The 21,624-nt window shown below is 44.8% G+C and overlaps 1 protein-coding gene across 8 annotated transcripts in view; it reads left to right on the top strand.

The window, feature by feature from the left end:
- The window catches only part of ATF7IP2 (activating transcription factor 7 interacting protein 2), a 123,411-nt gene that overhangs the window by 50,367 nt on the left and 51,420 nt on the right, over positions 1–21,624 (top strand). For all 8 annotated transcript variants that reach the window (XM_030211754.1, XM_030211750.1, XM_030211751.1 and 5 more), the window contains 2 exons: positions 1,092–1,193; positions 8,523–8,731. In XM_030211754.1, coding sequence (XP_030067614.1) covers positions 1,092–1,193; positions 8,523–8,731 — 311 coding nt within the window. The remainder of the gene's footprint in view (positions 1–1,091; positions 1,194–8,522; positions 8,732–21,624) is intronic.

Below are 21,624 nucleotides of genomic sequence, written 5' to 3'. Positions count from 1 at the left end.
ATTCCCTACCCCCTAATTCAGAAAATTCTATAGGGTTATGGGATGCAGGATGGCCTTATAAAGTCTTTTCCCCATCACACATATACCCTCCTCGACCCAGGATGAGCAAGGGTTATGCAAATGATGCTTTCATATCCAGAGAGCTGTGTAAGCAAGATGTATTCAAAGCAGCTGTCTCAATTTTTGCAAAAGAAAGCAGGACAATGCTTATTTTTAGTTTTCATTTATGCACAAAGGCCCCTTGGTGGACTGGGGCCTAAAAACCCAAAATTTATCCACAAAGGTAGAGAACTTGCCCCTAGAGACTAGCCAAGTTTAGGGGTCCTTTTACTAAGCTGCGGGAAAAAGGGCCCTGCGGTAGCAGCGGGGGCTGTTTTTCCCGCGCACCAGGGCCCTTTTTACCGCAGCGGGTGAAAAGCCCCTAAAAAAAATAGCCATTCGTTAAGAGTACTCTTGCCACGTGGCCATACGGGGAGGAGCACTTAGGGCTCCCACGGTAACCCGGCAGTAACCAGGCAGCGATGCCTGATGACTACCAGGTTAGAGCCGCGTAATTAAAAAATATTTTCCAGTGTGCTGGAACTGGGACGCGCTCGAGCCAGAACTACCACCTGCAGCCGCGTTGGACCGGCAGTAGTTCCAGCATAGTATGTGGTAAGCCCGCTTTGGGCTTACTGATGCTTTGTAAAAGGGCCCCTTAATTTTTGTTATTCTCTGGGAAATAAAACAAGGAATCTGGTCACTATGAACAAGTTTTCCACTTTTGTGAACTTTTTTTCTCTCTTTTTTTTTTTTAGTAATAGGCCCCATCTTGTGAGTCTCATTGCTCATTTTTTACTCAGTTTGTAAGAATACACCATGTATGCCAGCTGTAGTAACCTGTATTATGTAGGTTGCCAAGTTAGCTAATGGTTTAATAAAATGTCATGTCAGTTTGAAAATCTCTGCTGGTAAGAGCTCAAGGGGGTAATCAATCATAAATGTCTTTCAATTCAGGGGTACTTGGCTTGAAGTTGAGAAATGCTGCTCTAATGTATTGGATCGCTGCAAATTTGTAAAAGTATACTGAAGTAATTTTTTTCTTCTTTTAGCGTAAATTACATAAAATTGAGAATCGTGTTAATCTATTAGCAACTCAGAAAGAAGATTTACATTCTCCAAAATTGTCACTTTCCAAAAGCGATTCTTGCAAGGTATTGTATAACATAATGTAATGGTTACCTTTATTTAGCTAAACTATAAAATGATAACTCAATATTTAGTAATATACTTTATGCGATGGAAAATTGAAATATGTTACTTATAGGACTATAGTGCCTGATTGCTGAAGTTTAGCTGTGTGGTTTCTTTCTAATACTTTAAGCTTTTTATTTATCTTTTTTGTATAAATTACAATTGATTTCTTTCAGATTAACTCTCCAGAGTACATTTTGGGGCCCTTTTACCAATTTGCGTTAAAAACCTAGCATTGGTTAGGAAGCAGTAGACATTAGCACTGACTCGCACTAACATCTACCACACATTAAAAACAAGCCAACGCTGGAAAAACCCACGCAAGCTGCTTAATGTGGGTAGGGGCAAGAGCCAACAGGACAAAGGAATGGCCAGCAATGACGGCACATGGAGCAGTACCACACACTAGCTTTACAACTGCTGATAGCGCAGCTACACCTAACGCATCAAGAGGTGGTAATAAGTGCAGCAATTGTACCAGTAGTGCAGCCAGGGCCCTAGCATATAAAGCACCACAGATCCTCTTTTCTCTGTTCTTCTAATCTGGTCTCCTGGACAAGTTAGTTCTACTTCAAGAACTGAATCATTTTTTGGAAGACTCCAAATGCTCTCCACCCATTTCAATCAGGTTTTTGTAATTGTCACAGCGCTGAAATTCTTCTTGTCTCTTTTTACGACACTATTCGGGTGACCCTTGATCACCGTTTCACTGTCATCTTGGTTCCTCTCGACATATCCTCTTCGTTTTGATCTTGTTGATCATTCATTTTTGTTGAAGTATCTTAGTTCTATTGGGATTTTGGATTGTGTTTATTCCTGGTTCCACAGTTACCTCTCAAATTGTTCCTACCAACTTATCCACTCTGGTTCCCAATCCTCCACCTTCCCATTTCACTCGGGCATCCCCCAGTGCTCCATTTTATCCCCTACTGTTTTCAACATCTTTCTGGCACCCCTACTTACTATCATTCAAGAGCAAGGTTACCTCCTATTCTGTTAATGCTGACAACATTCAAATTCTTTTACACTCGCCCACTCCCTCTGCCCCATTGGACACTCTGAGCTCATGTCTTACCGCGCAGTTTCTACTTGGCTAAAAGAAAATGGTCTTTTCCAAAATAAAGCAAAATGTGAAGCTGCTGTTTTTTCTAACCCTCGACTGCCCCTGCCGCCCCCCCCCCCCCCCAAACACACACACTCTTGACAACACGCAGCTTTGTTACAGTGACTCTGTTAAAGTCCTTGGCATCATCGTCTTTGTCTCTAAACTGACTTTCAAGATACAGATTGACAATATGATAAAATCCTCCTTTCTTTGCTCTGCATCGCATTTTCTGTCCATCCGTGCCCTCATTCGGGCATTGGCTATTACCTGAATTGATTACTATAATCCTCTTTCTTTGCTCTGCATCGCATTCACTCAGTCCGGTCTTTTCTCTGTCCATTTGTGTCCTCATTCTGGCATTGATATTACCTGAATTGATTACTGTGATTCCTGTGATTTTTCTCTGCACTCTTTAAAACATCTTCAGCTAATCCAATCTATGATAGTCAAGCTCATTCACCATGCATGTCGCTGCTTCTTCAGCACTGGCTTCCTGTCTCCTCTTGCATTCGGTTCAAGCTTCTTATGATGGTCTTTAAAGGTCATGCTCCCACTGCTCCTCCTTATTTACATAAACTTCTGGTCCCTTATACTTGTTCACGTCATTGTGATACCCAGGGCGAGTGTTATGGGGTAGCCCTGTGAATAATTCAGCCAGACAAGGTATATAAATGTGAAAGTAAATGTTTTATTCACCTGAACCCTGGGACCTGTTACTTCACAGGCCAGGAACATCAGATAGAACAGTTTCTTTTATTTAGTAACAGTGTTGAGTAGGCCTCTGGCTAATAGGCCAATCAGTCTGTGGCTGGTGGGGTTGCCCCACCCCAAATACAGCCTGTATGTTCTCAAGTCTTCTGAGAACTCAGGTTTGGCCCCAGCCAGGCCTCGGCAAGACTTGCAAGTCACAGCTGCTAAACACATTTTAATATACTATTCAGTAAAAGCATAGACTTGGGCTTCAGTTCTTCCTTCCCTGGGCCTCTTTAACTTCGGCCTGGCTCTGTCTTTTAATCTCCCAGGTCAATGCCCTTCCCGGATCACTTCCTCCCAGTGCGGGACCTTTGCTGTTAAGGTGGCCCTGACCACCTCGGGGACTTACCAGGGGCCATTCCTAGTGGGACAGGGCAGGAACAGTCATCGGCTGCTTCCACATCTGGCTCCGGGTTACAAAATGACATCTTTGACCTCTTGTGGTACTACTGCTAGGGGTCAGGGTTCTATATAAGGGACAGGGGGGAGTTCGGATTTGGGGGATCAGAAAAGTGGGAGGTTGTATTGCAGCCTGCTCACTTGATCACCACAAACTGCTCACAGACTAAAGTACTACATATTCTTTTAGATTCGTATTGGGTAAATGAAACTCTTTATTTGCACTTTAATTGGAGAGTGTATATAAGCCATTATTGTACAATGATTAAGAAATACACACATCGAGTACATTACTAAAGGAAGGCTATAGAAAAGTAAAATTATATACATATATATATATATATATATATATATATATATATATATATATATATATACATATATATATACATACACACACACATCACTGGTCAGGAATTACATAATTCAGGCCCTTATCTCATCACGAGGGGGGGGGGGGGGCGTTGCAGCGAAAGCCCGGTCTCCATATGACCAGAAACAAGTCTTTTCTGCATGATGCATCCATCCACAGAATGAGCCCCAAGGCTCTGCTGCAAAAAGCCCCCTTTTTATTAAGCTTAAACTTATCCAGGAATGTACATGAGGTTTTAGTCATATGCTCTCAGTTCAGGTAAACAAACCACTGGCCAGGTGGCTTATCTCCCAAACCTCAAGCATACCCCGCCCCCCCTCCTGCACAAGCTGGCTTTAGAGGCATTCCAACCTGTTCTTGAGAGGTGCCTTATCTCATACATTGTTCTTTAACAACCAAATATATATGACTATTTCAAAAATTGTTTACTATCATTTTCACATAACATTTATACATACATTCAATATATCACATCATATTTATTCCTGCTTAAAAAATACAAACAGATCAACCGTACACATGACTCTGTCCCACCATATATAACTAAAGCGTGACCTAAACATAAAGCAAAGTCACTGATGTCCCGTTATATCAGTCCGCTTATTGACTGTGGATTCTTTAATCGTTAGAGGCTCTCCGGACAATGCAATATTTCATTAACCATTGTTCATATCAAAATGAATAGCCCAGGTGAATGTCCTATTTTAGATGTTTATAATATATTCCACACTTTTCCAAAATGAATTGATAGATCCCAGTCAATATCCAATTGTAGGTGTCTGTAGTATATTCCACACTTTTCCACAAACAGATTAATGGATCCCAGTCAAAGTCCAATTGTAGGTGTCTTTAGTGTATTCCACACTTTTTCAAAAACAAATTAATGGATCCCAACACAGGCCGTGTTTCAATCGTTAGCTTCTTCAGGAGATCCTTAACAAACATATACATCAATACATATTAGAAACCCAAAATATCATACAAAATTTCAAAAAAATCATTAGTTTCTAAATCTTCTTACCAGCCATACTCAAGCATTGAGCACACCATCGGGAAACTCAACAGAACGTAACTACGTCACTACAAGCTTGAATGTAGCAACTTTATTTAACCTCATATACTTATACTGCCAGCAATACGTTCTGTTGAGTTTTCCGATGGTGTGCTCAATGCGCTTGATCTTTCGTTGGGAAAATTTGACAATCTCCTCTTACTACCAGAAGCTCCATTGGCTTCCTGTAAAGGCACGCGTTGTTTTCAAATCAGTTTGTTTGATTTCAAGTTTTATATGGTGATGCATCTATTTTACTCATTCAGACTTTTCCTAATATGTACTTTTCTTCTTTCAAATTATATAATTACTTTCTATTGAAATTTCCATCAGCCAAGGGAATGAGTCTTAAATGCCAGTTCGAGGTGTAGTTTTTGTATCGTGTAATCTCCATTTGGAACACTCTTCCCCTGCAAATTTGTTCTGAGACAAATTAAATGAATTTACTTTAAAAAAAACTAACAACAAGGTTAGGAAAACTTGGGAGCCTGCTGGCCCATCATACTGATAGCCTGCTAAGCCTTGGGATCCAGAGCCAGCTGAGCCCTGAGATCCAGCTGAATCTTTCTACAGGCCTTGTACCATATAACATGGCAGTATAGGAAGGATTATACACTAATTTGTACCATTTGTATTTACTTTGCTGTAATTTCTCTTATTGTTTGAGTTACTCTTTTTTGTTAACTGTCTTGAACCTCTCGTTGGGACTAGTGCGGTCTACAAATTCATGATTAGATTAGGTCTTCTATTTTCTGTCAAAGTGTTACCAGCACTCAAGCTGGTACATATGTTGGCACCTATGAGCCTGATATTCAAAAGGGTTTCACCAGGCAGGAGAGACTCCTGATCAATTAAATCCCACTGAGCAAAGCAGCAGCTGATATTCAGTGGCAATTAACCAGTAGTGCCATTGAATATGTTGGCTAACAGGTCATCCCCTACCTGGATAGGTTAGGGGTGGAGTTCAGACAATGCAGAGTTACCGGTGGTTTTCAGTTCACTAATTAACTGCATAAAGATAGTATAAAACAAAAGGGGTCAGAATCTCAGCTGGTGCCTGGTTACTTCCAGGTTGGCAGACATACCTGGATATTCGATGCCAGGAGCCACATTTGCCCTTGCATTGAAGATGCAAGATTAGTTCAGCCTGCAGCAGGAAACAGTCGCTGACCTCCATGGACTTAAATATCAGGCCCTACGTGTTATACACATTCTTCTCACACCTATGCTAGTATTTTATAAAGTCAAGCACCCACATACATTTTATGGGGCAAAACAGTCTCCATTCGGAGGGCGGAGCAGTTGGGAAGATGAATTCTATTATAATTAGCACTCTAGGATTTAGAAAAACAATTATACATTCCTTTATCTATGGATCCAAGTCCACATACCCCAATTATACTGACAGGTAACTTACACAAGGCCCAAATATTTATATTAAAAAACAAAAAATTATTTAGCAGTAGTTAAAATAACATACATGCTAGATTACCAACTCGGTAAGGATTCATCTCGGTGCTTATCAACATGTAGGAGGTAAGCCCTTCTCTGTGCAGCCTCAAGTTGTTTACTTCTTGAAAGGTTTGCTATTGACAAAGACCCCCACCCCCCTGTGACATGGGATCTCAACATTGTCCTTGCCAAGCTGATGAGAGCACCTTCTGAGCCACTTGATTCCTGTCATCTGAAGTATTTGACCTGGAAAGTTGTGTGTCTGATGGTGGTCACTGCAGCTTGCAGATTCAGTTGGCTTCAGGCCCTAATAACAGATCTACCTTACACTACATTTTCATCACAACAAAGTGGTTCTCTACATGCATCCTAAGTTCCTTTCTAAGGTAGTGTCTGAATTCCATCTTAATCAGCCAGTCGTTCTACCAACGTTTTTCCCAAAACCACATGCCCATCTTGGTGAAAGTGTAATGTATATCTAAGATTGCAAGCAAGCCTTAGCTTTCGATCTGGAGCAGACTAAAGCCCATAGACAGTCCACCCAGCTTTTTGTTTCCTTTAACCCAAACAGAACAGGGGTAGCCATCATCCAACATACAATTTCTAATTGGCTAGCAGATTACATTTCCTTTACTTATACCCAGCCTGAACTGACTCTAGAGAGCCATTTCAAGGCTCATAATATCAGAGCCATGGCGACATCAGCAGGCCACTTGATGTCAGCCTCCATAGAAGAGATCCGTGAAGCTGCGATTTAGTTTTCTGTTCATACATTCACATCTCATTACTGCCTTGAGCAGGATACCTGACGTGACAGCCGGTTCAATCAGAAAGTTCTGCAGAATTTGTTCGGTATCTAGAATCAGGTTTCTCCCCCGGGCCCAGTTTTGTTGTATTCCAAGCTGCACCTCCACAAATAGAATGTATATAGTTTTCAGGTTAACTTCAAGGCCTCAGCGTTTCAAAGTCCATATTGTCCTACTGTTGTTTTTGGTGAGCCTGCTAACTAGGGGTTCCCAGCAGTGAGAATACAACTGGCGTGGTTGTCCTCGTAGAAAGCAAAGTTACTCACCTGTAGCAGATTTTCTCTGAGGACAGCAGGCCAAGTATTCTCACAAACCTCCCCTTGGAGTTGAATTTTTTAGCTATATTACCTGACTGAGGGACCCGCAGTCGCATGTCGGGTGGGAAGGAAACAGTGCATGCGCTGGGTGGGACGCTACTAGAAACTTCTACAATCTTCTTGCTAGTCCGCATCTGTACTGGGCTTTGTCGGATGACATCATTCAACTGTAAGAATACTTAGCCTGCTGTTTGGAGAAAACCTGCTAACAGGTGAGTAACTTCGCTATTTTGCTCTTTAAATGGAGTTTAAAGACAGCTTGGAATCTAGTCTGTTCTCTTCGTAAGCTTATATACAGCTAGAATTGTGCAGTGCGACGTATATACTTATAGTGAGAGTATAGAAATGAAGAGGCAAATCACACCCAGGAATACGGTTATACATGACAAGAATTTCAAAAAACGGAATTTAAATTGTCCAGTATAATTAGAGAGGAAAAGCATGAGTGGCAGAGTATCTGACAGAAGTCATGTTCCTGAATCGTGAAGAAAGTATAGTGAACTGAAAATCCTCCTGCTAGTAAAACCTTACAGTAAAGATAAGAGTTGAACCGTTTTGTCCAAATGAAAGCATTAAAGGATGAGGTATGGATTTTGTTTACTTAGTAAAGTTGGTGACAAAACAAAGAACAAAGTTTTGAGAGGAAAAAGAGGGCTTTTTGTCAAGTAAAAAAAAAAAATAAACTAGAGGAAGGACTGCAAGAGTTCACCAAGAATAAAGTATGCTTTGAATGTTTTTTTGGGGGGAGAAATAGTACCAACATGACTGAAATGAAACAAAGATGAGATAAGGTGATATACTGGAGGAATAGGAAGATGCAAGAATAGTAGGTACAGGTTTGTGCATCTGCAAAGCAGCAATACAAGCACCAGGCATGGAAATTGAGAGCACAAACTATGAAGGTAGGAAGGGGGAAAAACAAACAAACAAATGAGCCCGTGCTGAACCTTCCAGGAAATAACTGTTTAATTTGCTTATCTCATCGATCTGTGCAAAGATTGTTAATGGGTTGTTGTTTTTTTTTCCTACATAGGCTGCTTTGTCGAACAGGAATTCCTGTTTAAATAACCAGTCTGACAAACAGACGACTGGAACTTCAATCTCTTCCAGCATAACTGCAAATCAAACTTCCACTGTGAATCCACATAAAGAATTTCCTAAAATTATGCCATCTTCACAAATCGGAGACAGCAGTAAAGGTCCAGTCATTCTTTGTGATAGTGATTCAGATTCCTGTAAAAGGTCAGTGCCCAAGTAGAGCAGGTACAGATGTGTGTCTGTGCTCTTAGCTACTAGTACTTTTTATGTTAAAAAGTGAATTTTTCAACTTGTTAGGTTGATAAAACTGTTAATGTAAAACTGGCCTGATGCAGTAGGTATGAATGCTGAGTATTTATATGGAAGCAAGGATGATAACTTGAACCTTTTGAAATTTAAATACAAATCTACAGATCTTTTTATAATATGTCATTTTTGTAATGGCAAAACCTGCTACATTTCAGTTTATATTGACTCGAACATGAAGGGCCCTGTATAGTATCGATCCTTTTTGCACCAACTTAGCTTAACGAGATCATTATTGAGTGTTAGAGGGTCTGTCCATTTGTGTGGTTGTTCATATGCATCTGTTTGTGTGTATGCTAATAGATACATATGGAGTGCATTATAGTCAAGTGCCAGTGAGAGAACCTAATACATACAACAGGTTTAGAACATTCTCCATCAGCAACACAAACTGAAGAGCTGGCACGAGCTCCTGGTTTCTTTTGCTGAAGATTTTCTCGGCATGATCAGAAGGGAACAAAGGAGAACTGAGGGGAGGTGATGGTAACATTGTGAGAAGGAAAGGTAGAGAAGATGTGGATAAAGAGGAGGAACCGATTTTTCATCATCACCTTCCCTGCTTATCACTGATTTCCAAACTTCAATTTCATATTGAAGGGGAATTGGATTTAGTTAATGCCACTCTCAGAAATTCAAGGCAAGTTACATTTGTTGATTTTGTGTAACTGAAATACTCTCTTAAGGGGTTGTTCTTTGAATGAAAGCTGATACAGTTGGTTTTTAAAACTGTTCAGTGTGCCTTCTAAATCTGTTTCCTTTTTCTTCTGTCTCTTCTTTTCTCTTTTTCATTCTTTGCTTTCAAAATTATGTTCATGGAAGCAAATAGCTAAGAATATCGTAATGAACATTAGAAAATTTATAATGAAATCACATTTTAAAATGTTCCATTTAAGAAACTTCAGTCTTTCCAACTGAAGAAACTGGTTAAAAGTTGCCCTTGGCTAACATTGACATTTCCAATTGTACAAAAGAAAATACACATTCAGGACCTTCATGAATTACATGAATTTAAAAAAAAAAAAGTGCTGAGAGTGCCAAAGCTCTAGAGCTTTCCTGGGTTTTTAGGTCAGAAACACCATTATAGATTATATTCTACTAATGTTTGTGCTATGCTTTGATGCATCTCTTTTTTTTCTTTTTTTTTCTTTTTGCAAAGGATGTTTGGTCTGTACAGTTTCTAAAACTGCTAAAAGTTCTACGTTTGGAAACGGCCCATTTTCACTGTTATATGAAAGAACCAGCAACAACAACATGTAATTGCATGTTAAAATTGTACACTGCTAACATAGGTACCTTATTCTTTCCAACCCAATCGAAGTTGAGAAGAATTATACTTTAGAGGTCAAGACTGAGGACAAAATATCACTCTGAAAACTTATGACACAGGATCAAACTCGGTATGGGGCAAAACCCAGTGAAAAGAGACATGCAAAAAATGGGCAAAATTAAAATGGGGATTCCTGAAAATAAGTGCCTCAAAAAATGGCCCAGTGCATTTCTGTGGGAGAATCGCTTCTGCTGCTGCAGCAGCATAGAAGATATACTAAAACACAGGTGTTAGAATTTCTGTATCTACTCTGATAGTTACACCCCCTGCCCCCATGAACAAAGCTGGCCCTTCCGTTTTCCTCCTATAAATCGGACATGTGGATGGTTATAAAAGTTCATAAACTATGGCTCTGCACACCTCTTCTATTTGTTGGAGATATATATTTGAAAAAAAAAATTAAATATTCATTTAAAAGCTAACACTTTATATATATATATATATATATATATATATATATATATCTATATTTCTCCGACGACAAGCAGGCTGCTTGTTCTCACTGATGGGTGACGTCCACGGCAGCCCCTCCAATCGGAAACTTCACTAGCAAAGGCCTTTGCTAGTCCTCGCGCGCCCATGCGCACCGCGCGCATGCACGGCCGTCTTCCTGCCCGAAACCGGCTCGTGATTCGTCAGTCTTCTTTTGTCCGCGCTCGGGACGGTCGTGTTTTTGCCGCCGTTTCGCCGCCCCTCAAGTTGACCCTCGCGCGTCTTTGTGATTTCGCAAAAAAAAAAAAAGAAAGACCTCCGGTCTTTGTCCCTTCCCGTGTGTCTAGTTTGTTTCCCTGAGGTAAGTTTCCTTTCGCTTTCCGGGGTAGGCCTTTTTGTGGCCTCGGTATGGGTTTTTCCTCCCTCCCTTAGTTTTGGTGCCCTTCTTCACCATCGCGAATTTTGATTTCGCCGGCGTGATTTTTCCGCCCATGTCATCGAAGTCTCCCAGCGGCTTCAAGAAGTGCACCTAGTGCACCCGGGTAATCTCGCTCACTGATAGGCACGGGTCGTGGTCCTTCAGTGTCTGGGGGGCTGGGCACCGCCTGCAGGCCTGCAGTCTTTGTGCTCTTTTACAGAAGAGGACTCAGGTAGCGAGATTGGCCCAGTGGAACGTGTTGTTCTTGAGCTCTTCGTCGACAACAGCACCGGAGCAACGAGTGCATCGACGTCGACAGCATCAAGACCTTCGAACCTCGGCATCGACAGCATCGAGGTATCGACCCTCTGCATCGTCGGTACCGAGACATCGGAAGGCTGCGTCGGCGTCGGTGGGTACCCGGGACCTTCGCTGTTGCTGATGTCGTCGGACGGTGGTGCTTCGACTGGAATGCAGGTGAGGGCTGTCCATTCCTCTGCTGGTGGCGGTGAGCCTTCGGGTGGGTCTCCTCCTACCTTGAGGGCTCCTGCGGTACAGCCCCCCCGAGACCGACCTTCTTCGGCCTCGCCCCGAGGAAGAGACGGCTGGATTCTACGTCCTCCTCGTCGGTATCGGGAAGCTCCGGTGACATGCTTCGTTTGAAAAAATCAAAGAAGCATCGACACCGGTCACCTTCCCGCATCGGTACCGAGAGCTCTGGGTCGCCGAGGGAATCGGCACCCAGTAGGCATCGGCACCGGTGAGGACCGCTAACTCTCTGTTCAGGAGGTGTCGATGCACTCCACCTTGGACAGCCCGGAACAGCCTCCACGCCCGGAACAGACTCTGACCTCGACGCCTGCATCGGCTTCCATGTCTTTCTCCACAGCCGCTCTGCACGAGAGTCTCCGGGCCGTTCTCCCAGAGATCCTGGGAGAGCTGTTGCGCCCTTCCCCTCCGGTACTGGGGGTGCTTGCGCCACCGGTACCGTCGAGTGGGGCGCCGGCTGGCCCCTTGCCCAGGGTGAGGTCTCCCACATGGTACCGCTTGCGGTACCGACTGCAGCTGCCTCCCAGGAAGGCTCCCCGACGACGTCGGCGGAGGGAGCTTCGCCGGTGCTGGCGAGGGAGTCTACCTCTCAACGCTCCCACCGTGGCCGTGTTTCCACGGAGTCGAGTCGGGCACGGCTTCAGACACAGGTTCATGAACTTGTGTCTGATACCGATGGTGAGGCCTTGTGGGAGGAGGAGGAGGACATCAGATATTTCTCTGACGAGAAGTCTGATGGCCTTCCTTCTAATCCCCACCCTCCCCTGAAAGGGCAGCTTCCTACTCCCGAGAGTCTGTCTTTTGCGGCCTTTGTCCGGGAGATGTCTATGGTCATCCCCTTCCCGGTGGTCGTGGAGGATGAGCCCAGAGCTGAAATGTTTGAGCTCTTGGACTATCCTTCTCCACCTAAGAAAGCGTCCACAGTACCCATGCATCATGTCCTAAAAAAGACATTGCTGGCGAACTGGACCAAGCCTTTAACTAATCCCCACATTCCCAAGAAGATCGAGTCCCAGTACCGGATCCATGGGGACCCAGAGCTGATGCGCACTCAGTTACCTCACGACTCTGGTGTGGTGGATCTGGCCCTAAAGAAGGCTAAGAGTTCTAGGGAGCATGCTTCGGCGCCCCCAGGCAAGGACTCTAGAACCTTAGACTCCTTTGGGAGGAAGGCCTACCATTCTTCTATGCTCGTGGCCAAAATTCAGTCTTACCAGCTATACACGAGCATCCATATGCGGAACAATGTGCGGCAGTTGGCGGGCTTGGTGGACAAGCTCCCTCCTGAGCAGCCAAGCAATTTCAGGAGGTGGTCAGGCAGCTGAAGGCGTGCAGAAAATTCCTGGCCAGAGGGGTATATGATACCTTTGATGTTGCGTCCAGGGCCGCTGCTCAAGGTGTGGTGATGCGCAGACTCTCATGGCTGCGTGCCTGGAGAATAGGATCCGACCTGGAGAATAGGATCCAGCAGCGGATTGCGGACTCCCCTTGCCGAGCGGACAACATTTTTGGAGAGAAAGTCGAACAGGTGGTAGAGCAGCTCCACCAGCGGGATACCGCTTTCGACAAGTTCTCCCGCCGGCAGCCTTCAGCATCTACCTCCTCAGGTAGACGTTTTTATGGGGGAAGGAAGGCTGTTCCCTACTCTTCTGGTAAGCGTAGGTACAATCCTCCTTCTCGACAGCCTGCGGCCCAGGCTAAGCCCCAGCGCGCTCGCTCTCGTCAGCAGCGTGCGCCTCAGCAAGGCCCCACGGCTCCCCAGCAAAAGCAGGGGGCGAGCTTTTGACTGGCTCCAGCAGAGCATAGCCGACATCAATGTGTCAGTGCCGGGCGATCTGCCGGTCGGGGGGAGGTTGAAAGCTTTTCACCAAGGTGGCCTCTTGTAACCTCCGACCGTTGGGTTCTTCAAATAGTCCGGCAAGGATACACCCTCAATTTGGCCTCCAAACCTCCAAATTGCCCACCGGGAGCTCAATCCTACAGCTTCCAGCACAAGCAGGTATTTGCAGAGGAACTCTCCGCCCTTCTCAGCGCCAATGCGGTCGAGCCCGTGCCATCCGGGCAAGAAGGGCTGGGATTCTATTCCAGGTACTTCCTTGTGGAAAAAGAAAAAGGGGGGATGCGTCCCATCCTAGACCTAAGGGCCCTGAACAATATCTGGTCAAGGAAAAGTTCCGGATGCTTTCCCTGGGCACCCTTCTTCCCATGATTCAGGAAAACGATTGGCTATGCTCTCTGGACTTGAAGGACGCCTACACGCACATCCCGATACTGCCAGCTCACAGACAGTATCTGCGATTTCAGCTGGGCACACGTCACTTCCAGTACTGTGTGCTACCCTTTGGGCTCGCCTCTGCGCCCAGAGTGTTCACGAAGTGCCTGGCTGTAGTAGCAGCAGCGCTTCGCAGGCTGGGAGTACACGTGTTCCCATATCTCGACGATTGGCTGGTGAAGAACACATCCGAGGCAGGAGCTCTACAGTCCATGCAGATGACTGTTCGCCTCCTGGAGCTACTGGGGTTTGTGATAAATTATCCAAAGTCCCACCTTCTCCCAGTGCAAAGACTCGAATTCATTGGAGCTCTGCTGGATTCTCGGACGGCTTGTGCCTATCTTCCAGAGACGAGAGCCAACAACTTGTTGTCCCTCTCTCGCGGGTGCGAGCGTCCCAGCAGATCACAGCTCTGCAGATGTTGAGATTGCTGGGCCACATGGCCTCCACAGTTCATGTGACTCCCATGGCCCGCCTTCACATGCGATCTGCTCAATGGACCCTAGCTTCCCAGTGGTTTCAAGCTGCTGGGGATCTAGAAGACGTGATCCCCTGTCCACGAGTTTTCTCAAATCCCTGTATTGGTGGACGATTTGGTCCAATTGACTCTGGGACGCCCTTTTCCAAATTCCTCAGCCACAAAAAGTGCTGACTACGGATTGCGCTCTCCTGGTGTGGGGACTCATGTCGATGGGCTTCATACCCAGGGAAGCTGGTCCCTCCAGGAACGCGATCTGCAGATCAATCTCCTGGAGTAACGAGCATCTGGGAACCTCTGAGGCTTTCAGAAATCGGGCTGTCCCATCAAATTATCCAAATTCAGACAGACAACCAGGTTGCCATTATTACATCAACAAGCAGGGGGTCACCGGATCTCGCCCCCTGTGTCAGGAAGCCGTCAGCATGTGGCTCTGGGCTGACCGTTACGGCATGTGGCTCCAAGCAACATATCTGGCAGGCGTAAACAACAGTCTGGCCGACAGGTTGAGCAGGATTATGCAACCTCACGAGTGGTCGCTCAACTCCCGAGTAGTGCGCCAGATCTTCCAGGTGTGGGGCACCCCCTTGGTAGATCTCTTTGCATCTCGAGCCAACCACAAGGTCCCTCAGTTCTGTTCCAGACTTCAGGCCCACGGCAGACTGGCATCGGATGCCTTCCTCCTGGACTGGGGGGAAGGTCTGCTGTATACTTATCCTTTGTTGAAACTCAAGCAAGACCGAGGCACCATGATTCTGATTGCTCCGTTTTGGCCGCGTCAGATCTGGTTCCCCCTTCTTCTGGAGTTGTCCTCCGAAGAACCGTGAAGATTGGAGTGTTTTCCGACCCTCATCACACAGGACGAAGGGGCGCTTCTGCATCCCAACCTCCGGTCTCTGGCTCTCACGGCCTGGATGTTGAGAGCGTAGACTTTGCCTCTTTGGGTCTGTCAGAGGGTGTCTCCAGTATCTTGCTTGCTTCCACGAAAGATTCCACTAAGAGGAGTTACTTCTTTTTATGGAGGAGGTTTGCCGTCTGGTGTGACAGCAAGGCCTTAGATCCTCGCTCTTGTCCTACACAGACCCTGCTTGACTATCTTCTGCACTTGTCTGAGTCTGGTCTCAAGACCAACTCTGTAAGGGTTCACCTTAGCGCAATGTGCATACCATTACCGTGTAGAAGGTAAGCCGATCTCAGGACAGCCTTTAGTTGTTCGCTTCATGAGAGGTTTGCTTTTGTCAAAGCCCCCTGTCAAACCTCCTACAGTGTCATGAGATCTCCATGTCGTTCTCACCCAGCTGATGAAACCTCCTTTTGAGCCACTGAACTCCTGCCATGTGAAGTACTTGACCTGGAAGGTCATTTTCTTGGTGGCAGTTACTTCAGCTCGTAGAGTCAGTGAGCTTCAGGCCCTGGTAGCCCAGGCCCCTTACACCAAATTTCATCATAACAGAGTAGTCCTCCGCACTCACCCTAAGTTCTTGCTGAAGGTGGTGTCGGAGTTCCATCTGAACCAGTCAATTGTCTTGCCAACATTCTTTCCCCGTCCTCATTCCTGCCCTGCTGAACGTCAGCTGCACACATTGGACTGCAAAAGAGCATTGGCCTTCTATCTGGAGCGGACACAGCCCAACAGACAGTCCGCCCAATTGTTTGTTTCTTTTGATCCCAACAGGAGGGGAGTGGCTGTGGGGAAATGCACCATATCCAATTGGCTAGCAGATTGCATTTCCTTCACTTACGCCCAGGCTGGGCTGGCTCTTGAGGGTCATGTCACGGCTCACAATGTCAGAGCCATGGCTGCGTCAGTGGCCCACTTGAAGTCAGCCACTATTGAAGAGATCTGCAAAGCTGTGACGTGGTCATCTGTCCACACATTCATATCACATTACTGCCTGCAGCAGGATACCCGACGCGACAGTCAGTTCGGGCAGTCAGTGCTTCAGAATCTGTTCGGGGTTTAGAATCCAACTCCACCCCCCTAGGCCCATGTTTTATTCTGTTCCAGGCTACACTCTCTGTTAGTTGGATAAGTTGTTAGGTCAATCTCAGTTATGTCCTCACCGTTGCGAGGCCCAATTGACCATGTTTGTTGTTTTGAGTGAGCCTGGGGGCTAGGGATACCCCATCAGTGAGAACAAGCAGCCTGCTTGTCCTCGGAGAAAGCGAATGCTACATACCTGTAGAAGGTATTCTCTGAGGACAGCAGGCTGATTGTTCTCACAAACCCACCCGCCTCCCCTTTGGAGCTGTGTCTTCCCTTGTCTTTGTCTTGCTACATACGGGACTGACGAACACGAGCTGGTTCGGGCGGGAAGACGGTCGCGCATGCGCGGTGCGCATGGGCGCGCAAGGACTAGCAAAGGCCTTTGCTAGTGAAGTTTCCGACTGGAGGGGCTGCCGTGGACGTCACCCATCAGTGAGAACAATCAGCCTGCTGTCCTCAGAGAATACTTTCTACAGGTATGTAGCATTCGCTATATATATATATATATATATATATATATATATAATCAAAGTAAGCCTATAAGTACCCTGTGCAGCCTCCCTAGCCAGTATTTTCTCAGTCTCAACAGATGGTAGGCACCTGTGCAGCCCGGCTCGTGTGAAGGGTGTGTGGTTCAGGCTTAGGAGATTGGGGGGGGGGGGGTAGTTTTCTTTGCTTTCCTTCCTTTGAGCGTGCACAGTCTTCCTGGGAGCTGTGTTTAAAAAAAATAAATAAAAATTCAGCAGTACCAGCGCTGGAGACAAGTTCTCAGGGCTCTCATAGCCCAGACCGGGGGGCAACACCTGGGAACGCTTGATTTTTCCCCCCACCCCCACACACATTTTTCTGAGTTGTTCCAGAGGAGTTGATTTTGTGCCTCAGGTCCCCTTCCCCACTACTGGTAGGGGAACTTGCCAGTTAGCAATTTAAAAAAAACACAGAGGCTAAGACCAGCACACAGTCCTGTTCCCCTGGTTTTTTTTTTTTTGGAGGGGGGGGAGCAGTAGAGTTTGGGGCCAGATTATTCCTGTTGTCTCCTGGTGCTTCGGCTCCTCTACTGCACTGTGGAGGTAAGGGGGGGTGTGGTGCAGCAGGACAAACTGTGCCATTTTCACACGACGTGTGGTATTTGAAGTAGCAGACCGCGCATGTGGGAGCGCTGAGCAGAGCCCTTGGGCGGCTGCAGCATCAAGCAACGTGGGCTCGAGAGCACGGGGCCAGCCCTGGAAATGCACATAATACTTAGCATTGCAGTTTATATTTGATAAACTATTTTGCAACTTAGGGGAGGGTTGGGACTGCCATTGTAGATGGAGATTCAATCATTGGAATGTAGATAGCTGGGTGGCTGGTGGATGTGAGGATCGCTTGGTCACTTGTCTGGTGCGAGGTTGGCGGACTTCACACGGCACCTAGATGGGATTTGTGGCAGTGTTGTGGGGGGGGGGGGTGGGGCTGCTGTCTCTTGGTTTCATGTGGATACCATAACATAGGAAAGATGTGAGAGGGAAGTTCGGGAAGCCAAATTTAGGCTCTTAAATAGCTCAAATCCAGAATCTCCATGGTAGTGTTTTCAGAGTGCTCCCCATTTCACGTGCCGGGCCTAAGAGACGGCAGCACTCCGGAGTCATCAATGCATGGATAAGGCAATGGTGTAGGGAGGGAGGGTTTTATATTTGTTTTAGGAACTGGACATATTCTGGGGAAGGGGGAGCCTATTCCAGAATGATGGACTCCACTTTAACCAGGGTGAAATCAGGCTGCTGGCAGCAGCATTTAATAAGGAGATAGAACAGCTTTTATACTAGAAACTGGGGTAAGGTCAACAGTTGTTCAAAAGCGTATGGTTTGGAACAAATTATCGGATATCACCATAATGGAAAATAGGGATTCCGATAGCGAGATTGCAATAGAGGCCATAGTAGACCAGGAGATGTTTTTGATATGTCTAAATGCAACTTGGACATTTTGCTCAAAACGTCCAAAAAAATCAAGTAGTAAAGATAGCTATTTTCAAACCAGAAAAGTCTTAACTATTTTCTTTGAAATGACCATTTCCTAGATGTTGTGCTTAATACGTCTATCTTTTTGGAACCTTTTCCAAAAAAAAAACACGTCCAAGTGAAAAATGCACAAAATCAAGCAATTGGAATGTAGGAGGAGCCAGCTTTCCTAGTAGACTGGTCACACAGGCATCCCAGCAGAGCAGAGGGGCACCCTGGGGGGGGGGGGGGGAGTACTGCAGTGGACCACATAAAAGGTCCTAGGTATACATTTCACTATTACCCCCTTATATTGTATGGTGAGCCCTTCAAAACCCAGAAACTTTGTCCCCATGTCATTCTCTATTCTGCAGGACACAAAACAGATCTTGTAATCCCTATGGGTAGAAATTTGATGTGTAAAGGGGAAAAGAATAGTGATAGGAGTGTACTATAGTCCTCCTGGCCAGAATGGACAGACAGATATAGAAATGTTATCAGAAATTAGGGAGGCGAACAAACTGGGAAACACAATAATAGGTGATTTTAATTACCCCGATATTAACTGAGTAAATGTAACGGGGCATGCCAGGGAGGTAAAATTCCTTGATGAAATCAAGGACTGCTTTATGGAGCAGATGGTTCAGGAACCAACAAGAAAGGGAACAATTCTAGACCTAGTCCTTAGTGCAGCATGATCTGGTGCAGGAGGTAATGGTGCTGGGCTGCTTGACAATAGTGATCATAACATGATCAGATTTGATATCGGCTCTGGAGTAAGTACACACAGGAAATCCAATACGCTAGCATTTAACTTTCAAAAAGGAGACTATGATAAAATGAGAAGAATGGTAAAAAAAAAAATACTTAAGAGGAACAACTGCAAAGGTCAAAAATTTACATCGGACTTGAATGCTGTGCAAAAATACCATCCTGGAAGCCTAGGCCAGATATATTCCATTTATTAAAAAAGGAGGACGGAAAGCCAAACGACAGCTGGCATACAGTGAAGTGAAGGAAGAAAATCCTTCAGAAAAGGGAAGAAGGATCTAACTGAAAATAAGAGGAAACAGCGTAAGGAATTTCAAGTCAAATGGAAAGCGCAGATAAGGAAGGCAAAGAGAGGCTTTGAAAAGAAGATTGCACTGGAGGCAAAAACATATAGTAAAAACCTTTTTTTTTTGGTATATTAGAAGCAAGAAGCTGGCAAAAAAAAATCGGTTGGACCGCTAAATGACAGAGTGGTAAAAGGGGCACTCAGGGAAGACAAGGCCATAGCGAAGAGATTAAATTAATTCTTTGCTTTGGTCTTCACCGGATGTTATACATCCCAGAGTACTGATAGAATTGAAAAACAAACTTGCAGCGCTATTGTTAGTAATATATGCAGTTATCTTTAAACTCAAGCATGGTACCGGAAAGATCGTAGGGTGGCTATTGTAAGCCCAGTTTTTAAAAAGGTTCTAGAGGTGAGCCTGATACCGGTTCTGGGCAAAATGGTAGAGACTTATAAAGAACAAATTACAGAGCATATACACACGCATGGATTAATGAGATAAAGCCAGCATGGATAAAGGGAAAATGTTGCCTCACCAATCTGCTACATTTCTTTGAAGGGGTGAACAAACCTGTGAATAAAGGTGAGCTGGTCGATATTGTATATCTGGATTTTCAAAAAGCATGAAACACTCCTGGGAAAATTAGAGAATGGGATAGGAGGTAATGTCCTATTGTGGATTTAAACTTGTTAAAAGATAGAAAATAGAGTACTGTTAATGGTCAGTATTCTCAATGGAGAAGGGTAGATAGTGGGGTTCTGCAGGGGTCTGTGCTGAGACTTCTGCTTTTTAACATATTTGTAAATGATCGAGAGATGGGAATAGAGTGAGGTAATGTAAATTGCTGACGACACAAATTATCAAAGTTCTTAAATTTCAAGAGACTGGGCATCCAAATGGTTTGGACGGCTTCCTAAAGGAAAAGTCCATTGACCGTTATTAAATGGACTTGGGGAAAATCCACTATTTCTGGGATAAGCAGAATAAAATGTTTTGTACGTTTTTGGGATCTTGCCAGGTATTTGTGATCTGGATTGGCCACTGTGGAAACAGGATGCTGGGCTTGATGGACCTTTGGTGTTTCCCAGTATGGCAATACTTATGTACTTATGACATTTAATGTGAGCAAGTGCAAAGTGATGGATGTGGGAAAGAGAAACCCATACTATAGCTACATGATGCAGGGTTCCACATTAAGAATTCACCGAACAGGAAAAGGATCTAGGTGTGAATCCTGATTGGTGGTGCGGCTGTGGCTAACGAAAGCAAAAAGAATGCTAGGTATTATTAGGAAGGAATGGAAAAAAAATGAGGATGTTATAATGCCTTTGTATCACTCCATAGTGCAACTGCACCTTGAATACTGTGTACAATTTTGGTCACGACATCTCAAAAAAGATATGTGGAATTAGAAAGTGTATGGAGAAGGACGACGAAAATGATAAAGGGGATAGGACAACTTTCCTATGAGGAAAGGCTAAAGCGGCTAGGGCTTGCAGGAAAGACAGCTGAGGGGAAAGGTGATAGAGGTCTGTAAAATAATGATTGGAATGGATTAAATGGATGTGAATTGCTTGTTTACTCTTTTCAAAAATACTAGGACTATGGGACATGCAATGAAGCTACTAAGTGGTAAATGTAAAACAAATAGGAGAAAATATTTCTTCACATCAATGTGTAATTCAACTCTAGAACTCGTTGCCAGGGAATGTGGTAAAAACAATTAGCTTAGCAGGATTTTAAAAAGGTTGGATAACTTCCTAAAAGAAAAGTCCATAAGCCATTATTAAGATGGACCTGGGGGAAATCCACTGGTTATTTTGTAGAATAAGCAGCATAAAATGTACTGTTTTAGGATCTTGCCAGGCACTTGTAACCTGGATTGGCCACTGTTGGAAACAGGATACTGGGCTTGATGGACCTTTGGTCTGTCCCAGTTTGGCACACTTATGTTCTTATGTAATAGAGAGGCTTCCCCGGAAACCGGATATTATTGCAGAAAATTTAATACTGAGTGTGGTTTGAAAAATTTAGGTAACACAGTAGATGACAGCAGATAAAGATCTGCACAATCTATCCAGCATACCTAAGAAAATAAACTCCTAGTATATGATATAACATACATACTTGATCTTGAGCTATCCTTGTGTTTCAGGGCACTAGAAATCTGCTCGCTACTGGCTTAATTTTCCATTGCTGGAGTTGCCTTTGTAGCCTGCTTCAGCCCATCCATATCTATCTAGCTTTAATCGGAACACAAACTGCAGAAGTCTGCCCGGCACTAGCAT

This window comes from Microcaecilia unicolor, chromosome 8 (genome assembly GCF_901765095.1).
Source record: "Microcaecilia unicolor chromosome 8, aMicUni1.1, whole genome shotgun sequence".
NCBI classification, from domain to species: Eukaryota; Metazoa; Chordata; class Amphibia; order Gymnophiona; family Siphonopidae; genus Microcaecilia; species Microcaecilia unicolor.
The sequence above is the reverse complement of the archived record's forward strand: the minus strand, read 5'-3'. Positions and strand labels throughout refer to the sequence as shown.